At 33.6% G+C, this 19,346-nt stretch overlaps 3 protein-coding genes and 1 pseudogene across 3 annotated transcripts; 1 reads left to right on the forward strand and 3 right to left on the reverse strand.

The window, feature by feature from the left end:
• Window positions 1-1,758: 1,758 nt before the first annotated feature.
• LOC140822221 (uncharacterized) lies at window positions 1,759-2,749 on the forward strand. Its single transcript, XM_073182964.1, has 2 exons — window positions 1,759-2,170; window positions 2,232-2,749. The coding sequence occupies exons 1-2, from the start codon at window positions 1,759-1,761 to the stop codon at window positions 2,747-2,749; spliced, it is 930 nt and encodes a 309-aa protein (XP_073039065.1).
• A 3,344-nt stretch (window positions 2,750-6,093) lies between these two features.
• Window positions 6,094-9,285, reverse strand: LOC140821994 (probable purine permease 11). Its single transcript, XM_073182698.1, is given in 4 exon segments — window positions 6,094-6,626; window positions 6,629-7,462; window positions 8,995-9,058; window positions 9,146-9,285. Coding segments are annotated over 3 exon segments (1,098 nt in total). The 5' UTR covers window positions 9,002-9,058; window positions 9,146-9,285; the 3' UTR covers window positions 6,094-6,369.
• Window positions 9,286-11,108: 1,823 nt separating this feature from the next.
• LOC140821895 (ras-related protein RABH1b-like) lies at window positions 11,109-15,056 on the reverse strand. Its single transcript, XM_073182567.1, has 6 exons — window positions 14,758-15,056; window positions 13,886-13,956; window positions 12,787-12,875; window positions 12,435-12,546; window positions 11,938-12,028; window positions 11,109-11,526 (listed from the first exon to the last, which is right to left on the reverse strand). Exons 1-6 carry the CDS (start codon window positions 14,872-14,874, stop codon window positions 11,380-11,382), a joined length of 627 nt encoding a protein of 208 aa, XP_073038668.1. The 5' UTR covers window positions 14,875-15,056; the 3' UTR covers window positions 11,109-11,379.
• Window positions 15,057-15,842: 786 nt separating this feature from the next.
• LOC140821977 (uncharacterized) lies at window positions 15,843-18,735 on the reverse strand (annotated as a pseudogene).
• Between the last annotated feature and the right edge of the window lie 611 nt (window positions 18,736-19,346).

Raw genomic sequence — 19,346 nt, forward strand, 5'->3', positions numbered from 1 at the left:
ACTAGGTTGTAAATGCTAGGGTGAATATAATAGAGATTTTTATGATTTATTTTAGGTAATAAATTCCATTGCGCTGGAATACTCATGTCTCAAATTATATATATTTTTATTTTTGATGTTAGAGATTTAATTAGTGTGGGTAAATGTTCATGCTATCTTATAAGTAATAATGTCATAAATGTTAATTCAATGAATACGATGAAGTTGTATGTATTTTTTTCATTTAATGCAATATGTGAGTTCATGTGAAAATACATATGAGCTTCTATATACATCTTCGATTTTAGGCAAAAACTTGTGTGAGACGGTCTCACGGGTCATATTTGTGAGACGGATATCTTATTTGGGTCATTAATGAAAAAATATTACTTTTTATGCTAAGAGTATTACTTTTTATTGTGAATATGGTTAGAGTTGACCCGTCTCACTGATTAAGATCCGTGATACGGTCTCACATAAGACCCACTCTCGATTTTAAGTCAAGAATCAAACTTTAGATATTTCAATCTGAGTTGAACTCAAAAAATCTTCGATCGGCTTGTGAACTTCGTGTAGATCAGACATAATTCGAATACACTGAATTTAATAATCGATGTAGCTTAAATTCTAATAGTTGGATAAATTGTTAATAAAGATATTTTTTAAAAAATTATTGTTAACAATTATGAGTGGGTCTAATGTGAAACCGTCTCACGGATCATAATCTATGAGACGGGTCAACCCTATCCATATTCACAATAAAAAGTAATACTATTAGAATGTGTGATCCAAATAAGATATCCTGTCTCACAAATACGACTCGTGAGACCATCTCACACAAGTTTTTGTCAACAATTATAGGTTTAATCAAAAATCATAGAGATTGGATTTCATATGTCTGGAATCCTTGTATAAAAGCGACAAAGAATATTCAATATGGATGGCATCGATATTGTATGTGTGTATTTCGACTGAAATTTTCTCGTGACTCATTTATTAATGTATGACTAATTATTTCAACATTATGATCCTAGACCCAAACAATTTTTAATCATCTATTTGAGTAACGGGTAAGATGACAAAAAGAAAAAACTCCATCTTGGAAAATACAAAATATTTTTTAATATGATTTTTAGAACAAAAAATTATTGAAATCATCAACTCACTCTCTATGAATATTTTTGTGAATCATACAGTACAAGTTTATAATTTAAAATGTTTATTAATGAAAAAAGATAGTCTTCTCAATTTTAGAAAATAGCATCTATACACAATATATATATATATATATATACTCTCACAAATCTTTTCATTTACAATAAAAAATAATACTTATGATATAAAAAGTAATATTTTTTTATGGATTACTAAAATAAAATATATGTCTCATACAAATAAGACATATGAGATCGTATCACAAATTTCTTTGTGTATATATATGTGTGTAGATATGCAATGTGTATAATGTATAAAATTTAATATTTCCATCCAAAGCTAATAAATTTTCATTTTCAATCAAAAAAACAACCTCCTGCGTAGAATTCCCTTGAAATTTCTCTGCCATTTTCGCATTTATCTTTCTCCTTTGTTATCTTTCTCTTTCGAAAGCTAGAAGAAGACAAAGCCTGTGATTTTGTAATCTTCCTAAAAATCCTCCTATTCTTTACACTCACACTTACCGATGACACACGCGAGCACCAAATACTGAAAGTCAATCCAGATATAGTCACGAGATTTATATTATTTGATCGTGTTTGTTGCTTTGGTGATTGGGAGTGAATGAGGTGCAAGAGGCATCCGGCGGACTACAGCAGCGCCGTCGGCGTTTGCGCCTCCTGCCTGCGGGAGCGCCTCCTCGCCATCATGGCTGCGCAAGCTCAGGCCCAATTAATGCAAGCCCAATTGCAGCTGGGACAAGATCGAGGAGGCGATTGCCGGAAATCTGATGCCACCCATCATCCGCCGTCGCTCGCCTTTCCTCGTTCTGTTTCCCCTTACATATCACGCCGTAAGTCAGACAACGACGCCGCATGGCAGATACAAGGTCACCACAACCAACGTTTCTACAGTACTCCGCAGGTGGGGCCCACCGGATCTATAACCGTTGAAATCGAGAAGAGCAGGAGGAGTAACGGAGGGAGATTTTTTTCGCTTCTCTCTGGACTCTTCAAATCTAAGCGAGGGAAAACGGGTACGAGTGCGTCGGGTCCGATTTCGGATCCAAGTGTTTCGGGTTCGGCTCCCGGTTTCAGGCGCTCGCGATCCCTCTACTTCTTCTCCATCTTGGTTATCCGCCGCTCTTCCAAGTCGACGGAAAGAGAAGGTCAACACGTTCCCTATCGACGTAAGCGTGACCGCAGATCGTCGGAGGACCTGCAGATATGGCGGCCGCGGATTGTCTCCGGCGAGATTCTCCGACGACGAAGAAGACGAGCATTGCCGAGGTGGATCGAGTGGATACTCTTCTGAATCCTCCCAAGGGTGGAAGCAGACACCGAGGAGGACCCCAGCTTCGACGCGGGGCGGCGGAGTGAGGGCGGCTCCCAACAAAAACTTGCCGGGCTTGACGTTTTGCTTGAGTCCTTTGGTGCGGGCCAGCCCGAACAGGCACCGGGGTCAGAAGGGCGTTACACCGGAGCTGGTCACAGCGGGAGCACTAGGAGGTGACGCTAGAGCTCCGCCGAAGGCAAACCTCTCCACGGCGTCGTCGTTTTGCAAGAACCGGTCCCGGAAGCTTGCCGATTTCGGGAGGTACCATTCCAACTACTGAATTGATTTCTTGCGACCATTGACTCTTGACCTGCCAATATTACCCATTTTGCCCCTCGTTTCGTTCTATGGTTTTTATATCTATAATTTTCTTCCATTTTCCCTCTTCACTGAACACCAAAAAAAAAATGTAAAAGAAGTAAAACATCATAATTAATTTTTTGTAATGAAAAACTAAATATTTTGAAAAACATTATCATTTTGTGTATTGTGGCTTGAATGAAAACTCCTACTGCATGTGAATAGTTGTAGAATTATAGTATCCAAGCAAAAATAATGTAATCTCAGACATGCAATTCAAATTCAGAGAGAAATTATTATAATATAATTGCAATATTATTTTAAAATTAAACCAAATCAACTTTCTTGTAAACAAAATTTTTTGAACATAGGCATTAAGATTCAAATGTTACAAGGGTTGTCCCAAAAGAGAGGATATGGGTGGGTTGCTGCATTTTGTCCCCCACAAGGATTACATTTTTATTGCATGCTTTTCCTTTCAATAGTTGAATTTGGAGGAATGAGCGGATGACTCAATATATATATATATATATATATATATATATATATATATATATGTTGTACACATATATATATATGTTGTACACCTATGTGAGCACTGATGATGTGTCACTCACCCATTGAATGTGATGAAATATAGAAAAATTACGCATCCAATGAGAGATAGACACATCATCGGTTCTCACATATGTGTGCAGGGTACGTGTGTGTATATATATATAGTTGACAATTTGATGGGATCAAAATTAAAGACATGAACATGTTAATCTGAAAGTCAGTGGTGGAGTTTCCAATCGAGTAGACCTGCCATGTCTTTTTTCTAACTCTATTTTGGGAGCACTTTTTCTAAAATAAATAAATATCTGTCACCGGAGTCTGGAAATATTGTTTTTGAAAGATCGGAAAAAAAAAGTATCATTTTAGTTTTTTCAAAATTTGATATCGATATTTTAAATTAAAATTCCAAAAATATTTGAGACGAAAGTTATAAATAAATAGTTGTGATAATGAACTCAATAAATAAGTTAGGTGTGTAGCATTGATTTTTCTTGCCCCGAGAGACAAGAAATTGAATAGTGAGCTGGGCAGGTCTTCCTCGACATTTTAATAATCAACTTATTTCATTACACAACAAACACATAAATGTTATTATCACACACTCACACAGCACAAAGTGATTCAAAATTATAAATTTTAATTTCTATGAAATTTTCAAATAAATTGTTTTTATTTTATTTTCCAAACTCAAATGTTGGTTTGTGGCTGAGCGGTGAAATAGAGGAGGGATAGGAGAATGTAATGGCCTCATTGATGAATTACTGGTGTGTATGTGCGCGCGCGTATAAGCAAGTGTATGTTGCACATGCCAAAACCAATTGTATGTCCATTATCTATTTGATCTACCTATCCACCATGTAGAATAAATTGATTGAGTTGATAATTTATCGATAAGTCGAAATAGTGGTCCGACCTTCTTGATTTAACCGTTAGAGCCGTCACAATTGATTAGATCCATCGGCTCATCTCAACTTTTAAAAGTAGATGGGCAATATTGATACTCTACCATTGAGCTTTTGGTGTTTTTTATCAGTTACATAAAATTTACTAATTTCCTCGTAATAGAACTATAATACACTTTTTTTTCATGAAATTACTTCCATTAATTTGCAACTATAATACACTCTTTTGATATCTTGATTGAAAACTAGCATTGACATTTAATTTTTTTTTCATTTAAATGGAAATTAAAATTATGATATTTCTATTAGATCAATATGTTTTGACGTTTGGACAAATCGCACGGCACTTTTTACGTGTAAGATTTTATAAATGTGCGTATGTAGTAGGTATGAATAGTGTGCTGCCAAAACCAATTGTGTCCAAACTCAAATAATTATGTGCAAAAAGGATAATCATTGCGAACTAATTATATATTTTATATAAAATCCAAGTTTGTTTTCTAGGATCCATTCAAACATATATTGCATATTGTTACCAATTTTGCCACTCAAATCATTAAAGAGAAAAGAGACAATATTTATATGGCAAAAAAACTTGTGTGAGACGATCTTACGAGTCGTATTTTGTGAGACGAATATTTTATTTGAGTCATCAATACAAAAATATTATTTTTTATGCTAATAATATTATTTTTTACTGTGAATATCGCTAGGGTTGACTCGTCTCACAGATTAAGATTCGTGAGACCGTCTCACAAGAGACATACTCTCGTTATAAATTGTATTTTATATTGGATTTTAATTTTCTGCTCTTTTGTGAAGATACAACAAATGTTTTTAAAAAATATATGTATGGTATCCATAATAATTATGTAGTAACAGAACTCATTGAATAATTTTTTTTTCTGAATTTTTCTACAGTACAACTTGCCTTCTCTTATTTTTCTCTACTTTTAATGTTTCAGGATAAAAATGTTTAACACAAAACTCTTACAAAACCGTTTCACATATCAATTTATGAGATAATTTTTTTATTCGACTTGATCCATGAAAAAATATTATTTTTATATTAAAAATACAATTTTTGAAGCGAAATACTTCTTTTCCCAAATGGTGGTGATACATTGAGAGACTTCTAGTATTTAATAATGAGAAGTAACATTTATTTACTTTCCCAAAAAAGGGAAAAAGCTAAATTTACTTCTCAATTTTCCAACCATTATATATTTAAATTTCCTGACCATAAGAAAAATATTTTTAACATCGATCAACTATTTTTTTTAAGAAAATGACATTCTCAAATATATTTCGAATACACTTAAAAGAGGGATATTTGGGGAAATAGACCTTGTCAATTTTTTTTTTAAAAAAATGACTTCCACATGTAATGAACAAATACACTATATGAGACTATTTTTTTTAAAAATATTTGACCAAGGTTACAAAACTAAACAGCCCCTTAAAAGAGGTCATTTTCTTAAAAAAAAAAAAAAAAGTTGACCGAAGTTATTTAACCAATTTTCTTGTTTATATAGAAGAGAGAATGAAGCATTATCAATACAGATACGGATTTAATTATAAATATCGATCATAAAGGACAGGTTTCACAGCAATTAATATGTAGTTGATACAATTGTGAGTGATTAATTTATTTCCTCGTTATCAAACTGGTGTCATACTTATTTTTAATCACTTTCTTAATACTGCATCCGCCCCAAATAAATAATCAAGACGACCAATTTTACAAATATCATTAAATATATTAATTACTTTCAACATTTTTTAAATATGTTAATTACTTTCAACATTTTTTAAGGATTTTTTTTTGGTAGAATTACCATAGAATTCTCCATTCACTCGATAATAACTGATCAAGACAACCAATTTTACAAATATTTCAAACTCAAACTAGAGTATAGACATATGAGTTCAATTCAACCATAAATATTTCGAGCGACTCAACGAGAATTTCACGTGACAAGAAAATCTTCTTTCCACGTGCTGAAATAAATCTAAATATCAACTTCTGTGACATGGTCACTTCAAACATAAATCATTTTTTATTTTTTGTATATAAACAAAACCTCAAGGTAGATTACACAATGAGAAACTACGAAGTTCAAAAAAACACCAGCAAATATTACGGACAAGAATCATTAAGAGCATTATTAGCATCATTTTGATTCTTCCTAACCTTAACTTCATCAAGATAATTCTGATAAATGTAAGAAGCAAACCCCCAAAATGCCATCAGCATTGCTATTATCTTCACGCCATTCATCTTGTCATGGAACACAACCAAAGAAGCAATAGGAGTAACGGCCAAGGAAAGGGTACTAATCACATTGGAGAACAGAGACGACACCACGAATATCAAACCCACAACCCCAACGAACAGACCTGCCATGAAATGGCTGTCCAAACCAGAGTCATCACATAAGAAAGTTTTCCGGTGGTAAAACTATCCATTTCCCGACTTAAAGTCCTCCATTCACCACTCGCAAAAAGACCCACGATTGTGGCACATGTAGCCACGAATCCCGTATAGATCTGCATTTCTAAAACGACGGAAAAGGTTTCTTTCTTCAAGACTTTCTCGAACGTTAGCTGCATTAAAGAAAGTAAAAGGGAATACAGCGCAGAAGCTGCCAATGCTGTAATGATTCCTACCATATAATTCCCCTGGGATACCCCTGAAGGCTTATCAGCGTCATCATTGACAGCAAGAAGAGCTGAAGATAACGAAAGAATAATGACAGAATTAAGGATTAAGGCCGTAAATTTCTGATGATTGAGGAAGTAAGAGAAAATGGCATTAGAAGCTAGCTGTGTGGCACAAATAAGTGAATAAGTTGAAGCAGATAGGTACAATAATCCGATGGAATAGAGCATGTTGTCTCCTGCAATAAGGACCCCAAGAATGGAATAAACTGCGACTAAAATAAGACTAGGACGTGGTGATAATGTGCTTGATGGCTCATCTGAGGAACGAAGAAAAAAATACGGGATCAGAAGAATGGGAAAAGCAGCTGTTTGGACTAGAGTTGCCATCCATTTACTGTTTCCACCTTTGTCGTAATAAAATCTTCCTAGTAGAACGGCAGCAGCTTGACCAACAATCAGAAAAAATATGTTAAGAGCCACTAAAAGCCACCAATGCCATCTCTTAAGGGTGTGAAGTGGTGAATGGTAAGTTGAAGGCCCATCTTTTGCCAGAATCGGCTCCTGGTTATCTGTCATACAATCGACAAGTATGCTAATGTATCAGGTATCATACTGGTAATGTATTCAAGATATCATCATCCACCATATTTAGTAAATTAGTGTCTAAACCGTATACGGCGAGAAAATCTAAATATGAACTCTACTGAATACCAAGATGGTTATGCATCCCATAGCTAAGGAAATATTAAGAAGGGCATAAAGATGAAGCAAAAAATCACTTAAATAAGACATTAAATATGTAGACTCTATCAAAAATATACACGTCAACAATTTCAAATAAAAATTTCAACAAATCACCAACTTTCAACTGAAAGAGGAAAACAAAGAATAGCTCAGATGAAACCAATTTCCATAATATAACAGCCCGAGAAGAACGCGACTAAGAAATTCAGTTTGTTTGGGCCTTTGAGGTCAAATTAAGATTCTATAGCAGGTAAATGTGCCCAAAAAATGTATTATTGAGTCACAGAACAAAACACGACGGAGATGTAATTCACTGGAACACGCAGATCAGCTTACAGACGCAATTAAACAACCACAGACGGATATGTAGGTCACTGGAACACAAAGATCGGCTTGTTGAAATAGAAGAAGACAAAAGTTTGTCCGCAATGGATTGCCCATACAATGGAACTAGACCTCCTAAAGATGGTGTGAATGCTGATTCCTGAATCAGGTGGGAAGTTCTAAAGATTTAATTTAGAGTTGAAGCATTAATGTAAAACCAATTCTCTATTTGCCAACACCCCAGAATTCACTCATATGTTAACCGATGGTTAATACAAGTTGCACACAATTGTTTTTAAAAAGCACACCTCTAACATATCCATTTTGCAAATCAAACAGCAGAATGTAAATCAACCAATCTTATTCACAGATCACGCAAACAAGAATGTGGCAATTAAATCAGATTTTCACAAAAAGATTTATGGTTTGACTAGCTAGATTGAGTTTTTTTTAAAAAAAGCTACGCCCTTCCTAAATGAAATACTTGTAAGAAACTCAAAAGGTTCTCAAAATCCGGATAAGAACCAAATAAGCCATGGGTTGGGTAAAACTGCTCGTAAACTTGCAAGTCGGAAGAAATTACTCTAATTTTCAAATTGTCCATTTTGTATGGTATTGTAAATCATAGCTCAAAGTGGACGATTGAGATGGCATTGGAACACACAGTACTTTTATTACCGTTTTCGCAAACAGTTTGGAATGGCCACAGAGTGTACCAAAAAATTTCATCTGTTCTTTTCAGTGGTTAAAAATCCAAGAAATCAATAAAACTTGGTAAAAGCAAATTACTCATATTAAAAGCTATTCAGCAAAGTTATTATTTGACAATAATAATTAAACTCTGTGAAAGAACCATAAAAAGAAAAGTAAACATAATCTTATATAACAGCATCAAATAACGAAAACCCCATGAAATTAATGACAAGAAAAAGAATAAAAGCAACAGAAAAGCCACGACGATCCTCAAACAGACACAGAATTAGAATGACATACAAACACAAAACATCGTATATATAAAAAGAAAATGATATACCTAGCATGATGGTATGGAAAAATGAAAAATCCCCAGATAATTGAGGGAAAAAATTCACCCTCGGCTGACAAAAATGGAGAAACAAGTGAGCAAAATTGGTAAAACATTATACACTGTGATGGGAAAACCTAGATAGCTAAACATGAAAAACCTGAGGAAATTCACGGATTATGCACACACCAACTTTGATGGATTTGCTAAACTTTTGGAGAACATTTGATATAACTGTTGATGCGATTTGTGTGCCATTTGAACGGTGTTACGTGTAAGTCAAGGGCTCGTCTGCCGTCCATACCCCAAACTGTTTTATTTTATTTATATTTTAATTTTAAATGATTGAAAAAAAAAATGTTTTTTGACTTCATCTCGTATAATTAATTAGGATATCACAAAATTAACCTTATCATAATAAATTTTATAATTTCAAAGTTGATGTTTGAGTTCATATTTTTATTTGTTCATGTTCCGATATACTTACATGATTTAATTATTTCTACCTAATTTTATATATTATATAATATGATAATTGAGCCCTTGATTTTTTGAGTCAAGTCAAATATCAATTTTTAAGGTTAATAGAGTTATAATAATAATTTTATTGAGATTTATAAAAATTATTTATATAATTATCTCGAATTCATTTATATAATTATCATATTATATAATATATAAAAATAAATAAAATATTTATTTGATTTTAATTTCTACCTACTAGCATAGATTTATAAAAAATCATTTATAAATTGAGGGTAATTAAGTCATTTGTAGTATATTTTATTATTAAATTAAAATTATCACACCTTCTATTAGGATAATTTATCCTTCTAAAAAATATTTATCAAGGGTCCATGATATTATCATGAGCTTTTTAAAAATATACCAAACATGGGATAAGGAGGATTATTTATCAATCCTTCTCTTATCTCATGTACCAAACTATGCCTTAATATACTAATCAACTTTTGATATGATGATGAATTTTTTTCAATAATTTTTAAAAGACCTTATAATCAACTAATTATATATATCATATAAATTTTTTATATTTTATTTTATTTCTTTCTATTTCAATTTTAAAAATTGATAAATTTCATTTTAAAATAAAAAATTACTTCTTTCTTTCAATATTTCAATAAAACACACACATTATTTATTATTATTATTATTTAATTAAAGTTGATGTTTTTACACTAACTAACTTTTAATTGATTTAGTGAAGTCTTATTCAAAATTACAATTACAATATCATTTTAAAACTTTATTTATGATTTTTTTAATTTTCTTGAATTAGCCTTTTATTTAAATAATCAGTTTTATATTTATTTATATTTTTAACATTCAATCATATATTTATCTATCTTTATAATTTTTTGATATTCTATCACTTTTAATAAAAAAAATACAAAAAATCAAGAATAAGTCTATGAGACGGTTTCATAGGTCTATTTTCGTTAGAAGTCGACACGCTACCGTCAAAAGTATTGCTTTTGACACGAAAAATAATATTTTTCATGAGTTGAGTCGACTCGGAGATCTGTTTTTCAAAATTGATTCGTATAACGGTTTCTATAAGTTTATATGAAAAATCATTAATTCTAAAACAACTCAAGTTATTCTGTTTAAATAAATATCCAACTGTATAAATACACAATGAGCGGTTAATCATAATTTGAACTGAAGTTAACAAATTTGTTGTTCTTTTTATTTTTTGTGAAAATATAAACATCAGATATTATATATAAAAAAATTAAGATTTATCTAGAAGTTTCGCCGAAAAGAAAGATGGCTATCAGATGGATAATTATTAATTTTTGTTCATTTTTTTTTTTGAGTACAAAGGTCCATTATACAAAAAACAGCATCGTGGCAAAAAGACAACTCTAAAACATTTCAGTCACATACATGGGATTTGATACTTTTTGCATGTTCATAATAATTGACCATCGCATCGGCGGAATAAAACAAAATCTCTTCTTTCCTTTTTTTTTTGAATAGAAGCTTTTTTTAGATCATCATAATTTCGAGACAATAATTTCAAGCTACCTCTAAAAAAAAAAGATGAGAAATCATATCGTAACCTCGATATACATAAATAAAATTGGGACACTAAAACATTGTTTAATACGAAATAGATCTTGATCGCATTTTGATATTCAAGAAATCCTGCAAATCGAAATTTATCCTTTGTCTCAACGGTCACAAGTCTACAAAATGATAAACATTGGTAACGATGAACATAAACACACGACGCACAGGTAAACTACAATAATCTACAACCCGACTTAAAAAAGATGGAATCACAAGCAAAATTCGATGCTAGTATAATCAGTAATGAAATCCAGAGACAGTTTTAGACTGCAAAACGGGGAACTCAATTTCACATTATCAGCAAGCACATCCTCCTGATTGCTGTTGTGACTGAGATGTATTTGTGTTGCTAGACTTCAGGTTGACATCGACCATATCCTCTTGCTTTGCCGAGGACAGGGTTTCCATCCCAGGCAATGCTGCGGCAATCTTCCTGAATAGCGCCTGCATACAATAGCATTAAAAGATTGTAAAAGTGAGATTTGAGCATATTATAATCCCAAACTAAGGAACTTATATGCACTACAGGATCGATTTCTCATAGCTTAATTTTAAGTTGCCCTTGGTGTGTGTTTAGGCAACTTTCACATCGAACTGCTGCATGGGCCACAGGAGTTAGTTGCATAATACAGCTTATGGAAGGTAACCAGAGTCTCATTTTGTGCACATAAATTTCTCTAATGGTGGTTTTCATCAACCCTGTTAGTAACCTACTCGAGACAGACAAACTAGGCAAATGCTCACAATTAAACACGTTTGTTAAGATTTTAAAGTCTCAACTATCATACAATTTACAATAGTTGTTAAAAACAACTGATTGAACATTAAAAGAGAGAGAATTTGCGGGATGTTCACCTTAATATTGAAGCCAGCTTTCGCACTAGTTTCAATAAACATGACATTTAGTTCACGAGCTTTGGCCTCTCCTTCCTCTACCGAAACTTGCCTGGAATTGGCCATAAAAGAATGGACGAATGAAGACAAAATAATTATCTTGAGATAACAACACTCAACCCCATGTATCATCTGTCTGTGTAATGGGCAGTGTAACAAAGTAATGTCTTTTGTTCAGGTGCTAGAGGACTGATGATTGTTGAAATAGAAAACCTAAACAGGAAAAGTCATTTCGCATGGTGCCAAAAACAAGTAGGGCCGCAGCTGAGAGATTTTTCAGACACAATTCATTTTTTATTCACAACAGTTATCTTCTACCATATTTCTCCTACAACATCAAACAACTTCAGTACATACGAAGTAAACTTGAGAATTTAATGGGATAATTCTGTAACATTGATCTTAATAATTCGCACACAGACATAGCACCTGTATTTTAAAAATGATAATATATTTACCTCTTATCTACCAGGTCAGTTTTGTTTCCAACTAGGACAATGATAACATCACTTCCTCTTTCAGTGCGAACCTCCTCTATCCATTTTGAGGTGTTGAGGAATGACTGTCTACCTATAAAAGAAAGCTAAATTGTCAACAATTTAAATTTTTACAAATATCAAACTAAATTCCACGAAGTCAGCAGAAAGAAAAAGGATCCCAGATATGCTTTTTCAACACGAGTTCCAATCACAACATGCATAGCTCAAACAACATTTGCATAATAAGTATTGCAACATAAATTACATTTCCAATCAGGATCATGAAGGCATACTAAGGATACGATTATACAATGAAGAGAGTATCGCGTACTTGCAACATCAAATACGATAACAGCAACAGAGGAGTCCCTGATATAGCTTGGAATAAGACTCCTAAATCTTTCTTGTCCTGCAGTATCCCTGAGCACAAAACAATATAAAATTATTTCCATCGAATGTTGCCAAAACAAATCCGTATGTATATTAAAATATATGATAATTCTTTTGGAAACGAGGAAAGACAAACTAATGATTGCAATAAAAAAGACAAGCTCACCATATTAAGTTCTGTGTCTCTAACTCACTTGAAGTCTCAACCAAAGGAAATAACATCATACATAATGAGATCAACTATGTGTACATCATAATAGGTTACTTCAGAAGATATATTCTAACAGAAATGAATGAACACACTCTCAAACATAGTAGGCATAGATCTCTAACTACACAACACATCCTAAGTCCATTTCGTTTCTTATCCCAAAAAACGAAACACACACACACTTATCCGAAGTCTATTCAACAATTAAACCAATCACATCAACATGTAACTCTTATATCCCTGTACCATATTCTAACAGAAAGGTTATCAGAATGTCATCAGACTTTGTATCTTAACATGCAAGGAGAGTTCAAGTTCGAGATCCCAATCTTAAAAAGTTGATTGTAATATACATAAAAAATATGTTTCAATTACATTTTATCGGCAGCTAGAAGTTTTCTAGCTGCCTTTATTACTTTCCTCCAGTGTTCTGTTTCTAATGCAATAGTTTATTTGGCCGGTAGAATTTGATTTGGGGAAAGAAGTAAAAAGTTGTATTTTAAAATGTAACCAATAACCAATATTGAGTTTCTAAAAAAAAAAAAGAACCAATATGGTCTATTACAATCATTTGGGCAAGAGTTTAAATTTAGAGATGATGAATATGAAATTTTTCGTATCAAAAGCAACCTATGGGTTTCATCCAATTTTACTCTGTATTAAAATTTTCCTAAAGAGGTTAGACATAGCAGGATAAGTAAAGCAACAGAGAACACCAAGAGGCTTAGGAAATTGAGTTGGTGAAAAATGCAAACACATCCCAAAGAGAATACAATATGTAAGTTAAATATCAATGTGCGTAGCATTTCTGTCTAGAACCATATTTTACCACAGCTGCAATCGCACAGTTCGATCTTCAAGATACATCGTCTTTGAGAGGAAATCAATACCAATAGTAGCCTGGAGATGGAAAACAAATAATATAAATCAATAATGGAGGCAGCAAATAACTTCAGTTCATGAATCCCAGAATGTATCAGAACTGGATGTCAAACAAGAATCTAAAGGATCAAATTTGAATTGCCATGATTTACATGTGCAAGAAGAATCTCGATTTCAGGTTGAAGGTCCAACACATTCCACTAACATCACTCAGGCAGTCAGGCATCTCTCCAAGTCCTCACAAAATTAGTAAACAAATAACTAAAGCCCATCTGATATTACAATTATTTGATAAATTTAACCGAACATTTGATTGATTCTCAGGTTATGATTAAGTAGCATTTTTTTTTCTGAAATTAAACTTGAATTACAAAGCACTATGTAAATCTATAAGTTATCAATTTCAAAATTCTAACCCAAAAATTGGAATGATTTTTATCATTCCAATAGCTCAGCCTGCAAACTCAATTCACATAAATATCATCAAACCCGTGAGTACATAGATTAAGATATGGAATAACGCATAAGACCGTTACAAATTTAGACACAGAGAAAACCCATCAGCATGAAATACAGCGCAAACACATTATCTCAAGCACTAAAGATAAAAACTCCACGTGAGAATAAGATCATTGAGCTACGCCAATAAGAAAACGAGCTGGCCGGTTACAAAAAGTGATGTCATCGATCAAATTGAAAAATATCACGAACGCGAGTTAATTACAAATATTAGGATCAGATCTGTACTTGTCGATCCTTGTTTTCAAACAACGAACTTCTAAGCGTAAAATATAAACACCTCAGCGATAGACTCCGTACCTGGTACGTATTGTCAAATTTATCGTACATGAATCGAGTGATTATACTCGTCTTCCCAACAGATTGATCTCCCAGGAACACTAATTTATACTTGGCGAGCGCCGAAACTGGAGCCATCAATCGTACGCGGATCAGTAAAACTGTGAACCCGATCGGATCGAAAGAAACGGAGCAACTTCAGTTTTTTCCGACCTGGATTCACGATCTCGCCGGAAACCGCGAGGTGATTGACCGACCCGAGAAACCTATGACTCGAGATGATCAAATTTAGGAGTGCACAGAGTTTGTCCGGTTCATCTAACTATTTTTTTTATATTATTGCAATTCATTCGAATAGCTGTGAGCTCTCGCATTGTCAATTATTTTTACTAGTTCATTATTTAATACATTTATTGGCATATATGTTGCAGTATTCAACTATAATATTCAAATTTGAATAATTATTACTTATTATTTAGATATTTATATTTTTGAATTTTTAAAGTTGATTAGATATTATAATTATGATAATTTATAAGAAAAATGTTATAGATTATTTTCGTAATTAACAATATGATAAATTCGGATTATTAAAGACATCGCGTGTGTGTGTAAATTCTATATCTACGCTGATAAAAATGGTGTCGGCGCTGAGTTCGTCTTCCCGTCTCCCGATCAATGTTTATCTCACGGTGACGATTATCTCGACAAGCAGGAAGTGGTCGACCGAGTCATCGATGTCGTTAAGGGCTTCCCAAGGTCTAGCTCTTTTATTCCAACTTTAACTACTTGCGGTCGGCCTCAAAGTCTTTTTGTTTGTTTCTTGATTCGTGTGTGCAAAACATACGAGAATAGGAGTTGCTTTAATGTTTGAGACCACTTTTTGTTACTTCTTGTGTGACCGTGGAGAAGAGGTGAGAGAAAATGATCGATGGAATGACAGATATGAAGTTTGAATTTTATCGATGTGTATGTATTTTTAAGAAGGTTAAGAAGGAATAACACATTTCGAAAAGTAATAATTCAAAATGAGAAGCGATATCGCTCGCCATACTTGATTGTATGGTGGTAGGGAAGGCTTTAAAAACCACGGAAAGATGAGCAGATTCTTCAATCAAAACATTCATTCATAAACCAGCCCATCATCAAGTGACATTACATAAAATTACTTCGAATTCGATACGAAAATTCATATATCTGCACATTTTTATTGAGCTACCAATGTCTCAAAATGTCATCACCGAGGGGAACTCGGTCGATCCTATATGATTACTTCAAATTCGCCACGGAACTTCATACATCTGCACATTTTTATTGAGCAAACTCGTAAAATGCTTTTGTTTCACATAACTACGAACTCTTGAGTTTCTTATTCCTTTTCCATGTAAATTAATTCCCAAACTCTACCATCAGATTGCACATATGACTGCATAAATGCATAACGAACCGAAAAATATCTTGACCCCAATCAATCAGAATCCTTCTTCACCTCCACTACTGTCCCCAAACATCTCAGCCATTTTCATTGCCAGCTTTGCAGCCACTTCCCTCCTCTGGAAATCAGGCATCAACCTCAAGTTGCTGCGCATATTTCCGATTTCACCCATTAGCTGTTCCAATCCCTTGAAATCATAAATCTTGCCTTCATCAGGCTCTGAACTCTCGTCACCTTCAAGGGGTGGTGCTGCTTCTGTATCCAACTCTTCAGGCAACTGGGAACTCGATGTTGAAGGTTGATGCTCTCCTCTGAGTAAACTCATTCCACTTTCCCGATCTAAAGAATCAAGATCAAGTTCAGATGGAATCCCAGTTCCAGAGGTAGAAACAGGACCATCTGCAGATATCCATTCTCCATCCACAGTTATCCCATGGTTCCCCAGAACCTGACGATAAGATTTCATATTGGAGTTCATAGTCGGATTCTTCGTCTGACAAATCTGACAAGAGTAACAAGAGAAATCAGGGCTTTGATAGAACTTAATAACCGTATTATAAGAAAAAAGTTGACATTTCAAACCTGCTTGATCAGGTAATGAAGGTTCGTGTATCTTATCACCAGATCTCAGCAACATCCCAGGCCACATATGAGCAGAGAGAGCCCCGACGAGTCTCTCAACACCCTGTGAATCACCATCTATGGATAGACCTGCAATGGAAAACTGCTGTAAAACTGCTTAAACATCCTCACAGATGAATATTAATGCCATAAAAGTTTTCATTTCAGATAAGATAATCCCCGATAAAAGTTTTCATTTCAGATAAGATAATCCCCGATAAATTTCATGAGCATGAATACAGCAGTGATACGTGAACATCTAAAGAACTCAATCGAATGAAGCATGTTTCAACCATGTTGAACAAAGATAACTTAGTCCCTTACATTTGTCAAAATCAGCGTTGGATGCACAAGCTTCGATGTACTCAATATTGTGCTCAAGACACCATTCTAAGCATGAATTCTTGATATCGCTAGATGGTTCTCCATCTCCCAGTAGACTAATTCCTTCAGTCTCAGATATTCCACACTCTGAGAAGTTTGGATCGACAATGGTATCTCCAAGCTTCAGCAGGCATCTCTTGTACTCAATATGAGCCGAATGCCTCGGAAGGAGATCCACTTTGTTACCGATACATAGGAGTATATCAAACTTCTGAATAGTCATTGTGAGATATCCAATCTTTAAGTGCATCAAAAGATAAGGGCTGCATGATTAATGTGAACGAAGATATCACATGAAAAATACAACATTGAAAATTATTTTTTCAGCACATACCATACAAAAGAGAAGGAAACGATATGGCTTACATCATTGACGTCAAAAACCATCACCAGGGCATTTATACGGTCGATACTTGGCAAACTCGTAATAGATAAAGCATCTTGAAGATGCACCATCCACACTGAAATATCTGCCGTGTAATATTTTGTGTTGATTGTCCACCTTATTAACAACCACATTGAGATTGTTAATCGGGTTGCAATGATATATGTAAAGAGAAAATAAATGATACTGCAATATGAGTACATCTCCAAAAAGTTACCCATAGACAAGTGATTCAGATGATCGATCCGGTGCATCTTCGAAATCCACAGGAATCAGTCCTATAGATAAAACTATGCAAATTTAGCGATAACTTAATAATTTTGAATGAAGAAACCAATTGATGCACTGACCAGCAAAATAATCGATCAAAAAATATATTAACACTTAAATGACAAGCGCATTTTGCTGAGCCCATATGATTGACAAACGCTGGCCTCGCAGTTGCAACTTGCATGAACATTTTGTTGCTTAACTAACTATGTGAAAGTAATATTGGTCTGAGAGGAATGTTTCTTACATGCAACCTTCACATAAATTCCTGAACACAAGAAATCATCACAAACACTGAACATTGAATGGGAAACCATTTTACCAGTTTTTCAACACATGGCGCAGACAAAATTCACCCTTTTCAATAAATCCCAAGACCAAAACGCCTCATCGACAAAACCTTCAATTTAATTGCAATTCAATTTCTTCTACATAACGATAAACTTTAATCCGTCCGCGATGAACCATTTTCAGCTACTTACTTCAGCTTACGTTTATCAAAAGAATCATATCTTATGCTCGCCATGAACTAATGTTGAAATCCACATAATTCATATACCCTCCAGCTCGAAAAATCAAAAATAAACAAATCAAGGACTCCACATACTTCCAACCTCTCTGTTCAGTGTAGAAATCAATCAAATACAAGCTTTCGAAGGCTTAACTTCCAGATAATTAAAGAAATCCCGATGCAGTTAAGAGTAAAAGAGGCTTACGCGAAATTAGGGTCCTTTTACCAACATTGGGGGATCCGATGAAGAGGATCCCAGGTCTCTTCTCCAGCGTTTCACGATCCATTTTTGCTGCCCTGATTCAACTTCGTAGTTTGGCCGAAGGGCTTTGGCGAAAGGAATAGGAATAGGAAAGAATCGTCATTAGACTTGTGATGGCGCAGAGTCGCTTCTAGCAACACACGTTTTCATGGTTTTTCTTTTTGTTAAAAAACAGACTCGTGGTCATAAATTATAATAAAATATTGCTAAAAAACATCATATATTTTCCATTAAAAAAAACTGCGTAAAACCGTCATCATTTAAAACACATATATACATGAAAGATAAAATAGATATGTCTATCAATATGGATATGACTTCGTTGTTAATATATACTATTGCATTTTTTGATCAAAATATAATTATAAGAAATAATGAGGGACTGCACTATAATTTTGATATATAAATTAAAAAATAAATCGAAAAATAAAAGAAGAAAAAAATAACCTAAGTGAAAATTGAACTTATAGTCTAAACTCCAAGAAACAATAACTCTATCTGATTAACTGCATATAACTTACATTAAAATTTTACATTTTATTAATATATATAATTATTAAAACAGATCATGACATCGAAATTAGTTAATCTAAATGTCTCAAACTTAATAAAATAGTATAGATGATATATGAAAAAACTTTCATAAGCTAATTAAACATGTTCCATGTAAATTAATGATAATGTCAAATCAGATCAACAGGGCGCGGAACATAATACTAATTTAACCCGCCTGTTTTATGTG

Source organism: Primulina eburnea, unplaced genomic scaffold, assembly GCF_022965805.1.
Source record: "Primulina eburnea isolate SZY01 unplaced genomic scaffold, ASM2296580v1 ctg739_ERROPOS11973397, whole genome shotgun sequence".
Taxonomy (NCBI): Eukaryota; Viridiplantae; Streptophyta; class Magnoliopsida; order Lamiales; family Gesneriaceae; genus Primulina; species Primulina eburnea.

What these genes read in the sequence shown, in the direction of transcription:
- LOC140822221 (XM_073182964.1), top strand. Translation starts at nt 1,759, where the DNA reads ATGAGGTGCAAGAGGCATCCGGCGGACTACAGCAGCGCCGTCGGCGTT. An exon ending in ATCTAAGCGAGGGAAAACGG is followed by an intron (nt 2,171 to 2,231) that starts GTACGAGTGCGT and finishes TCCCGGTTTCAG; the next exon opens with GCGCTCGCGATCCCTCTACT.
- LOC140821895 (XM_073182567.1), bottom strand. Translation starts at nt 14,874, where the DNA reads ATGGCTCCAGTTTCGGCGCTCGCCAAGTATAAATTAGTGTTCCTGGGA. An exon ending in ACTGTGCGATTGCAGCTGTG is followed by an intron (nt 12,876 to 13,885) that starts GTAAAATATGGT and finishes TTTTGTGCTCAG; the next exon opens with GGATACTGCAGGACAAGAAA. An exon ending in ACTGACCTGGTAGATAAGAG is followed by an intron (nt 12,029 to 12,434) that starts GTAAATATATTA and finishes GGCCAATTCCAG; the next exon opens with GCAAGTTTCGGTAGAGGAAG.